This window comes from Cervus elaphus, chromosome 12 (assembly GCF_910594005.1).
Source record: "Cervus elaphus chromosome 12, mCerEla1.1, whole genome shotgun sequence".
In the NCBI taxonomy this organism is placed as follows: Eukaryota; Metazoa; Chordata; class Mammalia; order Artiodactyla; family Cervidae; genus Cervus; species Cervus elaphus.
In genome coordinates, this window is record NC_057826.1 from 48,520,498 (window position 1) to 48,540,114 (window position 19,617).

At 41.1% G+C, this 19,617-nt stretch overlaps 1 protein-coding gene, 1 long non-coding RNA gene and 1 pseudogene across 3 annotated transcripts in view; 2 read left to right on the forward strand and 1 right to left on the reverse strand.

The window, feature by feature from the left end:
• The window catches only part of LOC122704849 (myocardial zonula adherens protein), a 117,818-nt gene extending 112,368 nt beyond the window's left edge, over window positions 1–5,450 (forward strand). Inside the window, exon 13 of the mRNA XM_043919916.1 lies at window positions 4,513–5,450. Within this exon, the coding sequence (XP_043775851.1) occupies window positions 4,513–4,609 (97 nt within the window). The 3' untranslated portion in view covers window positions 4,610–5,450. The remainder of the gene's footprint in view (window positions 1–4,512) is intronic.
• A 737-nt stretch (window positions 5,451–6,187) lies between these two features.
• LOC122706013 lies at window positions 6,188–6,247 on the forward strand (annotated as a pseudogene).
• Window positions 6,248–10,364: 4,117 nt separating this feature from the next.
• The window catches only part of LOC122704851, a 242,400-nt gene continuing 233,147 nt past the window's right edge, over window positions 10,365–19,617 (reverse strand). For both annotated transcript variants that reach the window (XR_006343958.1, XR_006343957.1), the window contains exons 2-4: window positions 14,357–14,466; window positions 11,904–12,037; window positions 10,365–10,510 (exon numbers count right to left, since the gene is read on the reverse strand). This is a non-coding gene — a long non-coding RNA (uncharacterized LOC122704851). The remainder of the gene's footprint in view (window positions 10,511–11,903; window positions 12,038–14,356; window positions 14,467–19,617) is intronic.

A 19,617-nucleotide genomic window follows, 5' to 3' on the forward strand; every position in this document is an offset into this window, starting at 1 on the left:
GTTACTATATAATACAGGGAGCCCAGCTTGGTGCTCTGTGATGACCTAGAGGGGTGGGATGGGAGCAGGGAGGGAGGGTCACAAGCGAGGGGACATGTATATAATTATGGCTGATTCGTATTGCTGTATGTCATAAACCAACACAACATTATAAAGCAATTATCCTCCAATTAAAAATGAAATAAAAATATTGTATATTAAAGCATTCATATAGAATCTAGAAAAATGGTACTGATGAACCTATTTGCAGGACAGGAATAGAGAAAGACGTGGATACAAGGGGAAGGAGGAGAAGAAGAGGGTGGAATGAACTGACAACACTGAAATATATATATTATTATCATGTGTAAGATAGCTAGCTAGTGGGAAGTCACTGTATCAAACAGGGACCTCATCTACAAACAATAAATGCTGGAGAGGATGTGGAGAAAAAGGAACCCACTTGCACTGTTGGTGGGAATGTAAATTGATAACAGGCACAATGGAGAACAATATGAGATTCCTTAAAAACAAAACAAAACAAAACACAGGAATAAAACTACCATATGACCCAGCAATCCCACTACTGGGCATATACCCTGAGAAAACCATAATTCAAAAAGATGCATGTACCCTAATGTTCATAGTAGCACTATTTACTAAGACATGGAAGCAACCTAGATGTCTGCTGACAGATAAATGGATAAAGATGTGGTACATATATACAACAGAATATTACTCAGCTGTAAAAAGAATGAATTTGAGTCAGTTCTAGTGAGATGGATGAACCTAGAATCTGTTATGCAGAGTGAATTAAGTCAGAAAGAGAAAAATAACATATATTAATGCACATATATGGAATCTAGAAAAATGGTATTAATGAACCTATTTTCAGGGAAGGAATGGAGACACAGACATACAGAACAGGCTTGTGGACACAGTGGCATAAGGAAAGAGTGGGATGAATGGAGAAAAGTAGCACTAACATACATATGCTGCTGCTGCTAAGTCGCTTCAGTCGTGTCCGACTCTGTGCGACCCCATAGACGGCAGCCCACCAGGCTCCCCCAGTCCCTGGGATTCTCCAGGCAAGAATACTGGAGTGGGTTGCCATTTCCTCCTCCAATGCATGAAAATGAAAAGTGAAAGGGAAGTCGCTCAGTCATGTCCAACTCATAGCGACCCCATGGACTGCAGCCCACCAGGCTTCTCCGTCCATGGGATTTTCCAGGCAAGAGTACTGGAGTGGGGTGAGCATATATATACTAACGTGTAAAACAAACAGCTGGTGAGAAGCTGCTATGTAACACAGGGAGCCCAGCTTGGTGCTCTGTGATGACTAGAGGGGAGGGAGGCTCAAGAGGGAGGTGATACATGCGTATAATTTATGGCTGATTTGTGCTGTTGTTCAGCAGAAACCAACACAACAGTGTAAAGCAATTCTCCTCCAATTAAAAAATAAATTAAAAAAAATAGGAAGCTCAGCTTGGTGCTCTGTGATGACCTAGAGGGGTGGGATGGTGGGAGATGGGAGGTAGGCTCAATAGGGAGGGGATATATGTATACTTATGGCTGATTCATGTTGTTCTACTGAAGAAATTAATGCAACATTGTAAAGTTGAGCCATTGGGGAAGCACTTAAAACAATTACCCTCCAATTAAAAATTGTTTTAAAAAAAGATACACTTGAATAATGGGAAAAAAGCCAACAAACAACAAATTCTGGAGAGAATGTGGGGAAAGAGAGGCCTCCTATATTGTTGGTGGGAATGTATGTTAGTGTAGCCACTATGGAAAACTGTGGAAGTCCCTAAGAAAACTAAAAATAGAATTACCATATGATTCAGCAGTCCCACTCCCAGGCATATAGCTAGACCAAACTCTAACCCCAAAAGACATATACCCCACTATGTTCATAGCAGCACTATTCACAATAGCCAAAACATGGTAACAACCTAAATGTCCATCAACAGATGAATGGATAAAGAAGACACAATACATGTATACATACAATGAATAGTACTCAGCCATAAAAGGGGTGAAATAATGCCATTTGCAGCAATGTGGATGCAACTAGAGATTAGCATACTAACTAAAGTCAGTCAGAAAGAGAAAGACAAACACCACATGATATCACTTACATGTAGAATCCAAAATATGACACATGAACTTATTTATGAAACAGAAACAGACTCATAGACCATAGAGAACAGATTTGTGGTTGCCAAGGGGAAGGGAAGGACTGGGAATTTGGGATTAGCAGATATAAACTATTACACAGAGGATGGATAAACAACAGGGTCCTGTATAACACAGGAAACTATATTCAATATCCTATAATAAACCATAATGGAAAAGAATATGAAAAAGAATGTCTATATATAACTGAGTCCACTTTGCTGTACTGCAGAGACTGGCACACATTGTAAATCAACTATACTTCAATAAAAATAAAATTAAATTAAATAAAAACAAATACCTCATTAAACTTAAAAGCTTCTGCACAGCAAAGGAAATCATAAACAACAAAAAGACAATCCACAGAATAAGAGAAAATATTTGCAAATGAAGCAACCGACAAGGGATTCATCTACAAAATATACAAACAGCTCACACAGCTCTATGTCAGATAAAAAAAACAAAAAACAACCAAAAAATAGGCAGAGGCTTTAAATAGCCATTTCTCCAAAGAAGACATACTGATGGCCAAAAAGCACATGAAAAGATGCTCAACATCAATAATTATCAGAGAAACATAAAATTACAGTGAGGGATCACCTCAACTAAGTCAGAATGGCCTCATCAAAAAGACCATAGACAGTAAATGCTGGAGAGAGAGTGGAGAAAAGGAACCTTCCTACACTGTTGGTGGGAATGTAAATTGGTACAACCACTATGGAAAACAGTATGGAGGTTCCTTGAAAAAACTAAAACTAGAATGACTATATGATTTAGCAATTGTACTCTTTGGCATATATCCAAAGAAAATCGTAATTGCAAAAAAAAAAAACCACATGCATCCCAATGTTCATTACAGCACTATATACAACGACCAAGACATAAAAGCAACTTAAATGTCCATCAACCAAGGACTCGATAACAATGTGGTACATTTATACAGTGGAATATTACTCAGCAATGACAATGAAATAATGTCATTTGCAGCAACATGGATGAACCTAGAAATTATTACACTGAGTGAAGTAAGTCATACAGAGACAAATATCATATGATACCACTCATATGTGAATCTAATATTTACAGAACAGAAACAGACTTGGAGATAAAATAACAAACTTATGGTTACCAAAGCAGAAATGAGGGGGGCAGTTAAATCAGGAGCTTGGGATTAGCATATACACTCTATTATACATAACAAAGATAACCAACAAGGACCTGCTATATAACACAGGGAACTCTGCTCAATATTCTGTGATAACCTATATGAGAAAAGAATCAGAAAATGAATACACATGCATGTGTAACAGTAAAAAAGGCTGACACCGAAGAATTGATTCTTTTGAACTGTGGTGCTGGAGAAGACTCTTGAGAGTTCCTTGGGCAGCAAGGAGATCAAACCAGTCAATCCTAAAGGAAATCAACCCTGACTATTCATTGGAAGAACTGATGCTGAAGCTGAAGTTCCAATACTTGAGAGCAGCATGGAAATATATACATTACCATATGTAAACTAGATAGCTGATGGAAAGTTGTGGGCTTCCTTAGTGGCTCAGATGGTAAAGAATCCGCCTGCAATGCAGGAAACCAGTTTGATCCCTGGGACAGGAAAATCTCCTGGAGAAGGGAATGGCTACCCACTCTGTTACGCATGCCTGGAGAATCCCATGGACAGAGGACTTTTGAAAGTCCCTTGGACAGCAAAGAGATCAAGCCAGACAGTACTAAAGGTAATCAACCCTGAATATTCATTGGAAGGACTGATGCTGAAGCTCCAATACTTCAGTCGCCTGATGCGAAGCACCAACTCACTGGAAAAGATCTTGATACTGGGAAAGATTGAGGGCAGGAGGAGAAGTGGGTGACAGACGACAAGATGGTTGGATAGCATCACTGACTCAATGGACATGATTCCATTGAGCAGACTCCGGGAGAGTGTGAAGGACAAGGAAGTCTGGCATGCAGTCCATATGGGGTCACAAAGAGTCGGACACGACTTAGTGACTGAACAACAATGAGGACTTGCTAATATAATACAGGGAGCTAAACCTGGCGCTCTGTGACAACCTAAAGGAGTGGGAGGTTTGTGAGGGAGGGAGATATTCATGAATTCTGATTCATGTTGATGTATGGCAGAAACCAGACAATACTGTAAAGCAATTATCCTCTAAGTATTTTTTTTAAAAGTTAACTAAAAATCATGGTCCCTCTCATAATATTTAAATGAAATACTCAACTATATTACTGCAGTCTATTTTTAAGTGTTGAAAAAGGATTTCCTAGAGTTATCTTATCACATGAAGCATATGGTGAGTTTTGTTTCATATTCCTGATTTGCCTTTTTTCATTTCTCAGCCAAACAGGTAGGACTCGTGAGATCGCAATGCCTTCCAGGAACTATACCCCATACACACGAGTCCTAGAGTTGACCACGAAGAAAACGCTGACCTAAGCACTTGGAGACGTGCACTTTTCACTGATGGACAAAGGCCCTGGAACCCTGCAGCCTGAGGTCTGGAAAGGGTGACTGTTGCTTCCTCCTGTACACTGTTTTAAGTCCCAGTGGAAATTGCTGAGGTTTTGCTCCACTTCTAAAACATGAGGCAAAGTGGAGGTGGAGGGGGGAGGGCAGAAGAGAGAGGTTTCTTCAAGGTCATTTTTCAAACACCCAACCAGTGTATGTGTGTACCCTGCTGTCCTGGGCTGGCATTAGCTTTCCATGTAAACACTTGAGTGCTGGCAGGAGAAGTCTCTGTTTTACTAGACTTCGGTTGGGAGGAAAAAGGGTATTAACTTGAAATTTCATGCTATTCATGCCAGGATCATTTGTTACAGCATGAAGGTTTTACTTACCCGTGAAAGTATTAGAGGCAGTGTTTTTCTGCTACAGGGAAGCCTGTCCGTAGGAGCATGGGCACCTGGGGAAATGTGACCCCAGGAAGGAAGGGGCAGGTGCCGAGGACCCGTGCAGGGGCGTGGGAGCCTCGGCTGGAGCCAGTCCTTGTGAGGGCAGACACGCTTCATTCTGATGTGCTAATCCCTTGGTTTAATTTGTGCCTTATGCCTTTATGGGGCCAGCTGAAATCACTGTATTTCTTGAACCTGTGATTTACTTTTTCTTTCTCACTTTAAATGAAAGAGAATTTTGGATGTTGTAGAAATTTAATCACTTAAGATTTTCAGTATCAATTAGTGTTTTTGTTAAAAGAATGAATAATTTGTTCATGCATGCTCTACTTTGATATTATAACCTATGTCACATATGTTTAATAAATGCCATGTATTTTGTTCTACTGATGCTGTCATTGTGTCATTTATGACCATGTAGAAGGGTAAAGAACAGAACCAGATTCTGGACTGTTCAAGTTAGGGCACCATAATCTTTCAATCAGTAGAGTCCCTAGAATCATTTATAAACTGTACAAGAGGGTGTGTGTGTTTGTATGTATTTAAACCCCGAAATTTATCTAGTTAACTTACCTTCTAGAAAGATTAAGATGCATTCATGTTTATAAAACATTAAGATCATTTTTACTTAAAAAAAAAATCCTCCTGTATGCCCAAACTCCCTGTGCTGTGGCTAGCCATTCAGTTGTGTCTGACTCTTTGCGACTCCATGGAACGTCACCCGCAAAGCTCCTCCGTCCATGGGGATTTTCCAGACAAGAATACTGGAGTGACTATCACTCCAGGGTATCTTCCCTCCTCCAGGGGATCTTTCCAACCCAGAGATTGAACCCAGGTCTCCCGCATTGCAGGTGGGTTCTTTACCAGCTGAGCTACCAAGGAAGCCCACCCAAACTCCCTACCCCTTACCTTAAAAAAAAAAAAAAAAAAAGAGCCAAAGAAAGAAAGCAAAGTAACTCAGTTGAGTAAATGACCACAAGTCAGCATAGTGTCAAGAGGAAATGGGATATTTTGAAGTCGCATTTGTATTTAAATTGTGGTTGTGGAACCTTGGATGTGTCATCAAAGCTCTCTGAATATCAACTTCATGTTCTACTAACTTGGGATAATCATGCCTACCTGATTGCTTCAGCAGCACATATACTAAAATTGGAACGATATACAGAAGATTAGCATGGCCCCTCAGCAGGCAAATCAAATCCCTTATGATTATACAGTGGAAGTGACAAATAGATTCAAGGGATTAGATCTGATAGAGTACTGGAAGAACTATGGATAGAGGTTCATAATACTGTAAAGAAGGTGGTGATCAAAACCATCCCCAAGAAAAATACAAGAAGTCAAAAAGATTGTCTGAGGAGGCCTTACGAATAGCTGAGAAAAGAAGAGAAGCAAAAAACAAAGGAGAAAGGGAAAGATATACCCAACTGAATGTAGAGTTCTAAAGGACAGCAAGGAGAGATATGAAAGCTTTCTTCAGTGAACAATGTAAAACAAAGAAATAGAGGAAAACAATAGAATGGGAAAGACTAGAAATTGCTTCAAGAATATTAGAGATACTGAGGAAATATTTCACGCAAAGATGGGCACAATAAAGGACAGAAACACTATGGACCTAACAGAAAAAAGCAGAGACATCACTTTACCAACAAAGATCCATAAGCTATGGTTTGTGAGAGCTGGACCATAAAGAAAGCTGAGTGCTGAAGAATTGATGCTTTTGAACTGTGGTGTTGGAGAAGACTCTTCAGAGTCCCTTGGGCAGCAAAGAGATCAAACCAGTCAAGCCTAAAGGAAATCTGTCCTGAATATTCATTGGAAGGACTGATGCTGAAGCTCCAATATTTTGGCCACCTGATGTGAAGAACTGTCTTCTTAGAAAAGACCCTGATTCTGGGAAAGATTGAAGGTAGGAGAAGAGGACGACAGAGGATGAGATGGTTGGATGGCATCACTGACTTGCTGGACATGAGTTTGAGCAAGCTTCGGGAGTTGGAGATGGACAGGGAAGCCTGGCGTGCTGCAGTCCATGGGGTTGCAAAGAATTAGACATGACTGAGCAACTGAACTGAACTGAAAAGCAGCAGAAGAGATTAAGAAGAGGTGGCAAGAATACATGAAAGAACTGTACAAGAAAGGTCTTAATGACCGGGATAACCATGATAGTGTGATCACTCACCTAAAGCCAGACATTCTGGAGTCCAAAGTCAAGCAGGCCTTAGGAAGCGTTACTATGAACAAAGCTAGAGAAGGTGATGGAATTCCAGGTGAGCTATTTCAAATCCTAAAAGATTAGGATGTTAAAGTGCTGCAGTCAATATGCCAGCAAATTTGGAAAACTCAGCAGTGGCCACAGGACTGGAAAAGGTCAGTTTTCATTCCAGTCCCAAAGAAGGGCAATGCCAAATAATGTTCAAATTACTGCACAATTGTGCTCATTTCACGTGCTAACAAGGGAATGCTCAAAATCCTTCAAGCTAGGCTTCAACAGTATGTGAAATGAGAACTTTCAGATGTACAAGCTGGATTCAGAAAAGGCAGAGGAACCAGAGATCAATTTGCCAACATCTGTTGGATCACAGAAAAAGCAAGGGAATTCCAGAAAAACATCTGCTTCATTGACCATGTTAAAGCCTTTGACTGTGTGGATCACAACAAACTGTGGGAAATTCTTCAAGAGATGGGAATACCAGACCACCTTACCTGCCTCTTGAGAAACTTGTATGCAGGTCAAGAAGCAATAGTTAGAGCCTGACATGGAACAACGGACTGGTTCCAAATTGGGAAAGGAGTACATCAAGGCTGTATATTGTCACCCTACTTATTTAACTTCTATTCAGAGTACATCATGTGAAATGCCAGACTGGATGAAGCACAAGCTGGAATCAAGATTGCTGGGAGAAATATCAATAACCTCAGATATGCAGATGACACCACCCTAATTGCAGAAAGCTAACAGGAACCTAAAGAGCCTCTTGGTGAAGGTAAAAGAGGAGAGTGAAAAATATGGCTTAAAACTCAACATTCAGAAAACTAAGATCATGGCATCCAGTCCCATCACTTCATGGCAAATAGATGGGAGTGGAAACAGTGGCTGACTTTATTTTTTGGGGCTCCAAAATCACTGCAGATGGTGCCTGCAGCCATGAAATTAAAAGACACTTGCTTCTTGGAAGAAAAACCATGACAAACCTAAACAGGGTAATAAAAAGCAGAGACATCACTTTGCCAACAAAGGTCTATACAGTCAAGGCTATGGTTTTTCCAGTAGTCATGTATGGATGTGAGAGTTGGAGCATAAAGACGGCTGAGTGCTGAGGAATTGATGCTTTTGAATTGTGGTGCTGGAGAAGACTCTTGAGAGTCCCTTGGACAATCAGGAGATCAAACCAGCCAATCCTAAAGGAAGTCAATCCTGAATATTCATTGGAAGGACTGATGCTGAAGCTGAAGTACCAATACTTCAGCCACCTGATACAAAGAGCCAGCTCATTGGAAAAGACCCTGATGCTGGGCAAGATTGAGGAAAGAGGATGAGATGGTGGATGGCATCACCGAAATCAGTGGACATGAGTTTAAGCAAATCCCAGGAGACAGTGAAAGACAGGGAAGCCTGGCATGCTGCTATCCCTGGGGTCACAAAGATTCAGACATGACTGAGTGACTGAACAACAAGCATGACATACAAGTTCATGAAGTGTTCCATATTTTTTACACAAAAATAAACTCAAAATGGCTTATAGACTTAAACATAAGACATAACACTATAAAACTCCTAGGAGAGATCACAGGAAAAACATTTTCTGACAAACTGTACCAATGTTTTCTTAGATCAGTCTCCCAAGGCAACAGAAACAAAAACAAATAGGACTTAATCAAACTCACAAGCTTTTGCATAGCAAAGGAAACCATAAGGAAAACAAAGAACAAAATAACCTATGGAATGGGAGGAAATATTTGCAAACAATGCGACCAAGAAGGGCTTAATTTCCAAAATATCCAAACAGCTCACACAATAACAAAAAAAGCAAACAACCCAACTGAAAAATGGAAAGGAGGAGACTTCCCTGGTCCAGTTGCAGGCTGTGCTCCCAATTCAGGGAACCTGGGTTCGATCCCTAGTCAGGGAACTAGATCCCACATGCTGCAATCAAGCGTTCATGCCACAACTGAAAGACCCCTCATGCCAGAACAAAGATGGAAGGTCCTGTATACCACAACTAAGACCCAGCGCAGCCAGATAAATAAGTATTAAGGAGGAAAAAAGAAAAACGGGCAGAAGACCTAAATAGACATTTCTTCAAAGAAGAAATACAGATGACCAGCAGGTTCTTGAAAAGATGATCAACATCACCAATTATTAGAGAAATGCAAGTCAAAACTACAATAAGGTACCAGCACCCACTAGTCAGAATGGTCATCATTAAAGAGTCAACAAGTAAAAAATGCTGGGCAGGGTGTGAAGAAAGGGAACTTTCCTATGGCTGCTGGTGAGGATATAAGCTGGGGTAGCTACTGTGGGAAACTGTATGGGAGATTCTCTGAAAACTAAAAATAGAATTACTATATATCCAGCAATTCCACTTCCAGGCATAGATCTGGACAAAACTCTAATTCAACAAGAGGCAGGCAGCCCTGTGTCCACAGCAGCACCAGGCACAGTAACCAAGACATGGAAACAAGCTGGATGTCTATTTACAGGTGGAGGGAAATGGAAGATGAGGTCCATAGACGATGGAATATTACTCAGCCACGAAAGAGAACAAAGTAATGCCATCTGCAGCAACATGGATGGAACTAGAGGTGATCATACTAAGTGAGTCAGAAAGAGAGACAAATACCCTATGATATCACATATCTGCAGAATCTAAGATATGACATAAATAAACCTATCTATGAAACAGAAACAGTATCATGGACATAGAGAAAAGATTGGTGGTTGTCAAGGGGGAGGGCGTTGGGGGGAGGGATGGAGTAGGAGTTTGGGATTAGCAGATGCCAACTGGTGTGTGTGTGTGTGTGTGTGTCTGTGTGTCTGTGTGTGTGTCTGTGTGTCTGTGTGTGTGTCTGTGTGTGTCTGTGTGTGTATGTATATAAAATGGATAAATAACAAGGTCCTACTGTGTAGTACAGAGAACTATATTCAATATCCTATGATAAAGCACAATGGGAAAAAATATATAAAAAGGAATATATCTATAACAGAATCACTTCGCTGTACAGCAGTAATTAATATAACACTGTAAATCAACTGCACTTTAATTAAAAAAAACCACACCTACCTGATAGGCTAATGTGAGTGCCGACTGAGGTAGGTCACGCAGAGGCCTGTCCTGGGGCTTGGTGCACAGGAGGGTCCTGCCATCCGGAGGTGTGTCTTAAAGCACCGCTGTTGAGTCCTGGCTACCTTCCTTCTCTGAGATGCTTTAGCAAGAGAATCCTTTTCCTAGCGCAGCGTCAAGGAAGAGAATTTCAGGAAAAGGCAGATCCTGGGCCCAGGAGGTAGTGAAGCAGGACTCTGAGTGGCAGAGGGTTCTGGGAGCCCCTGGGCCCCTGGAAAAGCTGGTGGGGAAATAGCTTCTAAATGAAATGTGGTGGTGTAAAAAATGTCAGTTTTGGTGAGAGCAAGAAAGAAACAAAGACTGTTCAGCAAACACTCCACACCCTCCTTCTTAAAACCACCAAGAAAGGAAAAAAAAAAAATCAGTAATTTTAAATTCAAAGAATGCTAGGAATCACACTATAACATTAAAGGTGGTCTGTCCCCGGGCCTTTTGTATTTATAAATTTTTAAATATACCTGCAACATGTGGAGAATTCTAAACATTATTTGAACTATTCAGAAAGACAACTGAAGGGACTTCCTCAGTGATACAGACTTGAAACTGAAAAAAAAACCCAGAACTGATCCTTCTCACCCTTTTGTCAAAATTAGTGACACTCAATCTACTGTCTGAAACAGACTGGAGTTTGTTCTTCAACCTCCTCCTAAGCACAGGTTTCATGTAGAACTGGAGAGAAAAACTCTAATATCACATAGCAAATTTACTCTGAATTTATTCCAAAAATGTATTCATATAATAATGCCTCAATTAATATTCTCATTCCAATCCTTCCAGACTTTCTTAAACACACACACACAGACCATTTATTGTTTTAGAATACACAGGACTCTATACAGAAGCAGAATCATGGCACTCAGGAGTGGAGGCTCTTGAGACTATCTCAGCTTAGTCACAAGTGTGTGCCTTGAGCAAGTCACAGAACCTCTTTGAGCCCCTGTAAAATGGGATCAGTGACAGTTCCTTCTCAACTGTCACTGTGTGCAGATGAAATGAGTTAATATCTGTGGGGTTCTAAGAATAGTGCAGGGTGCACAGTAAGCACTTGCAAAGTGTTACCTATGGTTGATAACCACATTTCGTTTACACACTACAGCATTCTATATAGGTACAGATGTATAGAGCTACACTCATGTTTCTGACAGCTAGCTGGATTCTACTTCATTGGTGTACTATGGTTTACTTGCCCTATCCCCAGCTGTTGGGATTTTGGAATTGTCTTTACTCTTTTTAAAGCAATCCTCTGATAAGTTCCTAGAAGAGGGATCACTGGGTCACAAGTTAGGTACATTTCAATCTTTCAGTGCATGTGGTCCAATGTGGCCTCTGGAGATCTGAGTCCACTGAAACCTCACCAACAGAACGAGAATATTCTTTCCCTACCTCTCTGCCAACACTGGGAATGAGAAATGAAGGCATGTATAAAGTTGGTAGCTTTAGGCAGGCCTGCATCCCTCCCCCCAAAAACAGACAGAGCAGGAAGCACCTTCAGGATACGGCCTGTGGATACCTGAGCTCCGGACTGTGCAGGTGTGAGCTGCAGGCGTGCAGGCGTCCCCATGGTCCAGAGAGCAGGGCAGGCGGCAGGAAACAGGACTGGGCTTACTTAGGAGCTGGCGTCCTCCGGGATCCTGGAATCAGAGAAGGCCTGTCACTTAGTGAGTCAGAAGCTAGAGCTGGCCATCGTGACAAAAGATTCACCACATGTCTGATAGGAGGTTTGAGTTTGGGTGGCACGTACCCCAGGGAGCTCTTTTTAGGGCTAGCATGGGACAGAATGTTTGTGAAGTGTCTGGAGCTTGGTGATGTGACATGGTCTCCCCAACAGAGGGTGCACCAACCAAGACTGATCCCCAGCTGGTCCAAGTGGATCTGTCTACTCCCGGCACCCTCTTTCTCCCCAATAAATGCCATTGGCCTGCTCCAGGATTTCTTTCTGTCCTGCTTCAGGCCACATCAGACCATAGTGCTCTCCTGGACATCCAGACTGAGAGGCCCAGTTCAGTTCGTCTAGCACATGCTAGGTGCTGGGGAGACACGGATGTGTACCCTCCAGACCTTCATCCTTTCCAAAACTGTTCCCAGTGAGTCTATCTCCTCCCGATGTTTGCTTTTCTGAATCCCATGGGTATTTGTTTCCATCCTATCTTTTCTACTCTCACATCTGATGACAGACCATCATGTCCAGGACAGAGGAGCCTGGTGTGCTGCTGTCCATGGGGTCACAAAAAGAGCTGGACACAACTCAGATACTGAACAACAACCATACAGGTAAGCTCCTTGGGGGCAGTTTCCTATAGAGGAGGGGGACAACATTCCACACCTCAACAAGCATGGAGAAATCTACAAATGAAAAGTATCCAGAAAGAACCTTGGCTAGAGAAAGTAAAGGAGACAGAGTTACCGACCTAGGCATAGCATGCAACCACTACAATCTTCATAGCAATTCTGTGTAGAAAATGTCACTACCACCGTTGTGTAGGTAAAGAAACGGAAAGGCAAAGAGAGATGAAAATTGTCTGAAACCACCAGACCTGTCTGACTTCAGAACAGGAGTGGGAAGGCTGGAGTTGGTATCGTCACTAAATTGCAATAGTCCCATCGGTGGCTCTCAGGTGCAGTGCTCCCACGAGCAGCTCTGCCCATGAAGGAAATGGAATTGCACCCCGAAGAGGCTGGCTGGGCTGATCATGTGAAACAGCACAGGAGAAGTTTTCAGAGACATGCCTACAATCGACACCAACATTGACCCCTGCTATTAGTACTAGTCATTACTGTGAAGGAGGTATTGTACCATGAATATCTGCAGACCCAAGGATTTCCTTTTATTGAACACATATTACAGACTTAATGAATAATGCTTACTTGTGAGTAGGGCTGTGTAGAAGGAAAGCAGGGCAAAAAAAAAAAAAGTATGTAGGGATAAACAGGATTAAATAAACCATAGACTCCTTTCTCTTATATGCAAATTTGAGAATAACTCACTGGACTTTGTCAGTGGAGGACAAGCCCCAAAGTAAGACTGGTGATGAGTTTCTGGAAAGAGACCAGTGGGAGACTGCTGCTAAATCTGGAGGTAATTTGTTAGGCAGGATTAGATTGCTAATACATGGTGTGAAGTATAAATCAAAGAAGTTTTTGCATATGGATGTCCAATGAATTGTTTTAGCACCGTTTGTTGAAAAGACTATGCATTTTCCACTGAATTGCCTTTGTACCATTGTGGAAAATCAACTGGTCATACTGGTGCATAGGTCTATTCTGTACAGTCTGTTATAATGATCTAGTTGCCGTCACCAGTCCCACACTGTCTTGATTACTGTTCAGTTCAGTTGCTTAGTCGTGTCTGACTCTTTGTGACCCCATGAATCGCAGCATGCCAGGCCTCCCTGTCCATCACCAACTCCTGTAGTTTACTCAAACTCATGCCCATTGAGTCAGTGATGCCATCCAGCCATCTCATCCTCTGTCATCCCCTTCTCCTCCTGCCCCCAATCCCTCCCAGCATCAGCTTTATCTTAAGCCTTGAAGTCAGGTAGTATGGGCTTTTCAACTCTGTTCTTTTTCGAAGTTGTGTTGGCCAGTCTAGGTCTTCTGCATTTCCATATGAGTTTTACTCTCTGTCAGTTTCTCCCTATGGGCTGTTGGGATCCTGACTGACATTGCACTGAATAGATGGGGCTTCCCCGGTAGCTCAGTGGTAAAGAATCTGTCTGCAGTGCAGAAGCCACAGCAAACATGGGTTTGATCCCTGGGTTGGGAAGATCTCTTGGAGTATGGCAGAGTATGACAATCGGCTCCAGTATTCTTGCCTGGAGAATCCTATGGACAGAGGAGCCTGGTGGGCTACAGTCGACAGGGTCGCAAAGAGTCAGACACAACCGAAATGTCTTAGCACGCACACACACACACTGAATGGACAGATCGTCAAGGAGAAAACCAAGACCTACTGTTGATTATCAGGCCAACTTGGAGCTGGTGAGACTAGGTGAGTTCCATGCTGCTGCTGCTTCTGTCTTCTTCAGTTGGGAAGGTATTAGGTAAAAACTTTCATGGAATTCTGAACAAAATATTATAAGAAACATTAATTTGTGCCCAAGGGCCATAAAACTGATGTAATTTGAATGCAATAAAATATAAATAAATGGCAAACAGTTCTTGGGGGTTTTCTCTTAATTTTTCAACACATACTTTCGAGTTTTAACATAGAGCATTTACAGCATTCACCTTCCTGAATTGGGGTGGGAGGGGGGTTGAGAAATAATTAGTAGGCAATTTTTTGGCCCTGGGACTTTTCTTGTAAATGTTTTCTTTGGCAGCCATACTCTTGAGAACAGGAAGTTACTCTCTTGTTACAGATTTAAGACTTTTCTGAGCCAAATAACAGAAAGCTGGATTAGTTCTGAAATGAAGGGGGAGAAAAAACAACTCTTGGCTCTTGCTGGAGATTAATGACATCTTGCAAATATTTTAATTCTCCCCTTTCCTCTTAACTGGCCACCTCCTAAACAAAGCACATTCAGCCTGAAAAATCTTAACTGGTCATTTTGTGGTCCAACCCTAAAATATCTTTATGGTACCCACAAATTTATTTAAACAAAACTTTTGATGGACTGCAGGAAGGAAATAAATGCTGTCTCAAGTTGACCTATTCTGTCACAAAGTCCCAAAATAGAATTTAAAATAGAAAATGTAGTTGTAAAGATGCTACAGTATCATAAAGATTTATCATTTTCTTTGACCCTTTAAAATGCATTTTGCTATAGATAAAAATGATAAATCAAGCTTTGTAAACAAAGCCTATATATTGTTAGAGATGTTTGCAAACAACTTCTTAGCAATTGTTCAAAATAACAGGATTATATCCTTTGACTACAGCATTTATTAGTCTGACTACAAAACAAGCAAACTGGTTTGCCCCAGAAAAGACTAAGTTCTTTTGAATTAATATCCACTTTTTACATTTGATTCTAGGGAAGAAAAAAAACAAAACACCCAACAACTTGCAATGTCAATGAAGTTTACAACCAGTGGGGACAGTAACTACAAAATCAGGGGTCTTAATTCCCTGACCAGGGACTGAACCTGTGTGCCCTGCAGTGGAAGCGCAGAGTCCTAACCACTGAACTGCCAAGGAATTTCCTGTAGGAATTCTTAAAACACAGATGATCTTTAGGAAAACAGATTTAGAAGTGAAGAACACCTTCCTATAACAAGTGATCTCTAGGAAGTGATCTACTAGTGATTTAGGGAGTTTCCATGGTATTATAGTCATCCCTCAGTATCAAAAGTGGGGGAACTGGTTTCAGGCTCTCTGTTCCCACAGATACCAAAATCCACACATGCTCAAACCCTTATGTAAAATGGTGTAGTATTTACATAAACTTATCCTCTCATATAATTTGAATCATCAAGATTATTTATAACACCTAATATAAATGCTTTTAAAATAGTTGCCAGTACACAAGCAAATTCACGTTCTGCTTTTTTGGAACTTTCCAGGATTTTTTTTCCCTTTTTCTGAGTATTTTGGTTCCATGGTGGTGGTGGTTTAATCACTTAGTTGTGTCCGACTTTTTGCGACCCCATGAACTGTAGTCCGCCAGGCTCCTCTGTCCATGAGATTTTCCAGGCAAGAATATTGGAGTGGGTTGCCATTTCCTTCTCCAAGGGATCTTTCCAACCCAGGGATTGAACCCTTGGCTCCTGCATCTCCTGCAATGCAGGCAGATTCTTTATCACTGAGTCACCGGAGAAGCCCCATTTTGGCTCTGAGGTTTGTTGAATCTGTGGATGTGGAACCCACACATATGGAGGACTGACTGTAACTGCAGCCTCTCAAAAAAGAAAAGGCCTAAAATTTCACTTATACTTACGTTTTCACACACCAAACTCAAATGTCCTGGTACCCGGGAAGACTGCATCAAGGTGGTAAGGGTCTGTGGTAGGACAATGGGGGTGAGTGGCTGGTGGTGAGGAGGGGCAGGGAGGATGCTCACCAGGATCACTAGTACACGTCCATCTTAAAGTCACTCGAAACTCATAATTTTGAAAAACTCTGTGCTGTCAAACAAACTCATCTGTAGACTGCATGTATGCTAAGTTGCTTCAGTCATGTCTGACTCTGGGACCCTATGGCTCCTCTGTCCATGGGATTCTCCAGGCAAGACTACTGCAGTGAACTGCCATGCCCTCCTCTAGGGGATCTTCCCAAACTAGGGATCAAACTTGCATCTCTTTTGTGTCCTACATTGGCAGGCAGGCAGGCAGGTTCTTTACCACTAGCGCCACCTGGGAAGCTCCATCTGTAAATGCTATGTGGCCAAAACCCCACAATCTGCAACCTTTTATTTACATTTTCTAATGTTTTTCTTTCTGTGAATTATAAAGAAAAAACTTATTCCTTTAAACCACTTTTTTTCTCTACTCAGCATGAAGTGATGTTCCTCCCACATCATTCATTATAAGTTTATCTGTCTTCTGCTATTTTGACAACTTCAGGGTTTTTTTTAACGTTATAAACAATCTTAAATTACTCAGAGCTGTCATCCATTAGATATAAAAATTAAATTAAGCCCAAGAATTCTAGGTGATGGAAAACATGATCCAGTCCCATAAGATATGGGCAACCATGGGAGTCCCGCAAAGGCTGATAAAACCCTAAATTTCATCAATGTTGGATGACTATTTATTTAAAGGGAGCTACCTGCTTCCTGGTTTCCTGCATACCAAATATTTCTTTTCAACATTTATGAGCTTAAATAGATGCAGATGTTGCCAAAGAATGTATTATAACATCCATCATCCTAGAATCTTATAATTTAAGCACTGAAAGGCACCTTGGAGTTCATCTGGTTCAATACCCTCATTTTAAATGGGAGAAAACTGAGGCCTAGGAAAATTAACTGGATACAGAGTTGGTGGTACACAGACTGTCTCTTCTCAAAATCATAGTTGTGTATCAACAAATTTCACCACTATCCCTTCACTTCACTTCTCTGATCTGGATCACCTTTACTGTCCATATACTATGCTTGACTATTCTCTCCTCCAAATTTTGGAGAAAACCAAGGAGGACATTCCCCCCTTGGTCATTCTCCCAATTCTATGCTATGTGGGCCTCCCTTCCTCCTTTTCTCTTATTCCCCCTCGCTGAAACTTTTCAGAGTGGTATTCTTCTTTATGCAAGACAGAAAATTAAAGATGACCAGACACCTTTTGATTCTGGCCAGGGTCTCACAAGAGGAGAGGGGTGGATAGTTTTCTCTAAATCCATTTTGCTGCTGATGATCAGTTTCTTCGTTTCATGGCCTCCAATGTACATTGGATTCCAAAGAGTTAGACATAAAACGGTGTACTGGCACCGAAGCAGAGACCTGGTTCTTCTTTCCCTCCACTAAAGGCACAACTCTCAAGTCCCTCTCCTATGACACTTGGAAGAAAATTATTAAATCTCACCCCTTAGTGACTTTGCAAATTACCTTCCTTAAACAACGCACTGGATGTTTTACCAAGAATCTTAGGTGACAAGACCCAATTAAGTATAGAAGGATCTGCCCTTCAGCACAGAATCTGAATCAACTCTAACCAAAGTTTGGTTTTAACATCCTCGCTTTTTGCCCACCCTACATATTCTCTAAATTGTGAAAAGGTGGTCTTCTGCGGTCCTTCTGCCACCTCAACTCTCTGTTGTAAAACTTTCTCTGGTCTACTCTTCCTTTCCAATGCCTCAAAATTCTATTTTCTCCCTTTCTCTTCTAACAAAGCCCACTTTTTCGTGTAAATCATCACCTCAGCCAGCCTTTTGTGAGAAAGCCATTTGGAACAAATTCATACTCAAGTGTAAATGACTGATAGGCCACAACTTCTTCTAGAAATAGCTACTGTCTCAAAGGAAGATCCTTGTTAACCTAGTGATTTTCTTATCGGTGGAATTTTAGCCAATCCATCAAAGGGAAGTGAAGTAAGTCAGCAGAGGGGAAGTAAAGTAAGTCAGACTTGGACAAAGAGAACAGACTTCTGGTGGCCAGAGGTGGATGGAGGTGGTGGGAGGGAGTGGGTGGATGGAATGGGATTAGCAGATGCAAACTAGTTTATATAGGATGGATAAACAATAAGATTCTACTGTATAGCACAGGGAACTATATTAAAGGTCCTGTGATAAACCATAATGAGAAAGAATATAGAAAAGGGTATATATCCATAACTGAATCACTTTGCTGTATAGCAGAAATTAACACAACACTGTAGCTCAACTATCCTTCAATAAAGTGTAAGTAAAAAAAAAGTCTTTCTCCTAATGGGAGAGGAGGAGCCTCAGCTACAATGTCTGTATAATCTATAACACATATCAGCACATGCTTTCTTTTTTCAAGATGAATTCAAGGGTGGTTTAATATTTAAAAATTAATAAAATGTACCATATTGAAAGAATATAGGAGTAAAATCATATGATTATCTCAATGTAATTTTTTTGTAGTTTTAAACTTTTTATTTTGTATTGGGGTGTAGCTAATAAACAATGTTGTGACCGTTTCAGGTAGACAGCAAAGGGACTCAGCCATACATATACATGTATCCGTTCTTCCCCAAACTCCCCTTCTATCCAGGCTGTCACATACATTGAGCAGAGTTCCATGTGCTATACAGTAGGTCCTTCTTGGTTATATGTATTTTATTTTTTTTTTTTTTATTTTTTTTTATTTTTTTTAATTTTTTTATTAGTTGGAGGCTAATTACTTGGTTATATGTATTTTAAACATAGCAGTGAGTAGATGCTTTCTTTCAAGGAGGTTTTTTTTTTTTTTTTTTCTGGTTTATGAGTTTATTCATATGAAAAATCATGGAAGGACTTCCCTGGTGGTCTAGTGCTTACGAATCTACCTGCCAATGCAGAGACACCGGTTCAATCCCTGGTCTGGGAAGATTCTACATGCCACGGGGTAGCTAAGCCCACGTACCACAACTATGGGAGCCCGAGTGCGTAGAGCCTGTGCTGGGCAACAAGAGAAGTCGCCAATGAGATTAGAAGTCACCCGTGTGATGCAACTAGAGAAAACCTGCTTGCAGCAATGAAGACCCAGTGCAGCGAAAAGGACAAACAAACAAACAAATAAACAAACAAGTGTTTCTTTAAAATGGGCAAAGGATCTGAATAGACATAAAAATAAAATTCAGAGAGGTGTTATTTAATCACCATCAGTCACATATC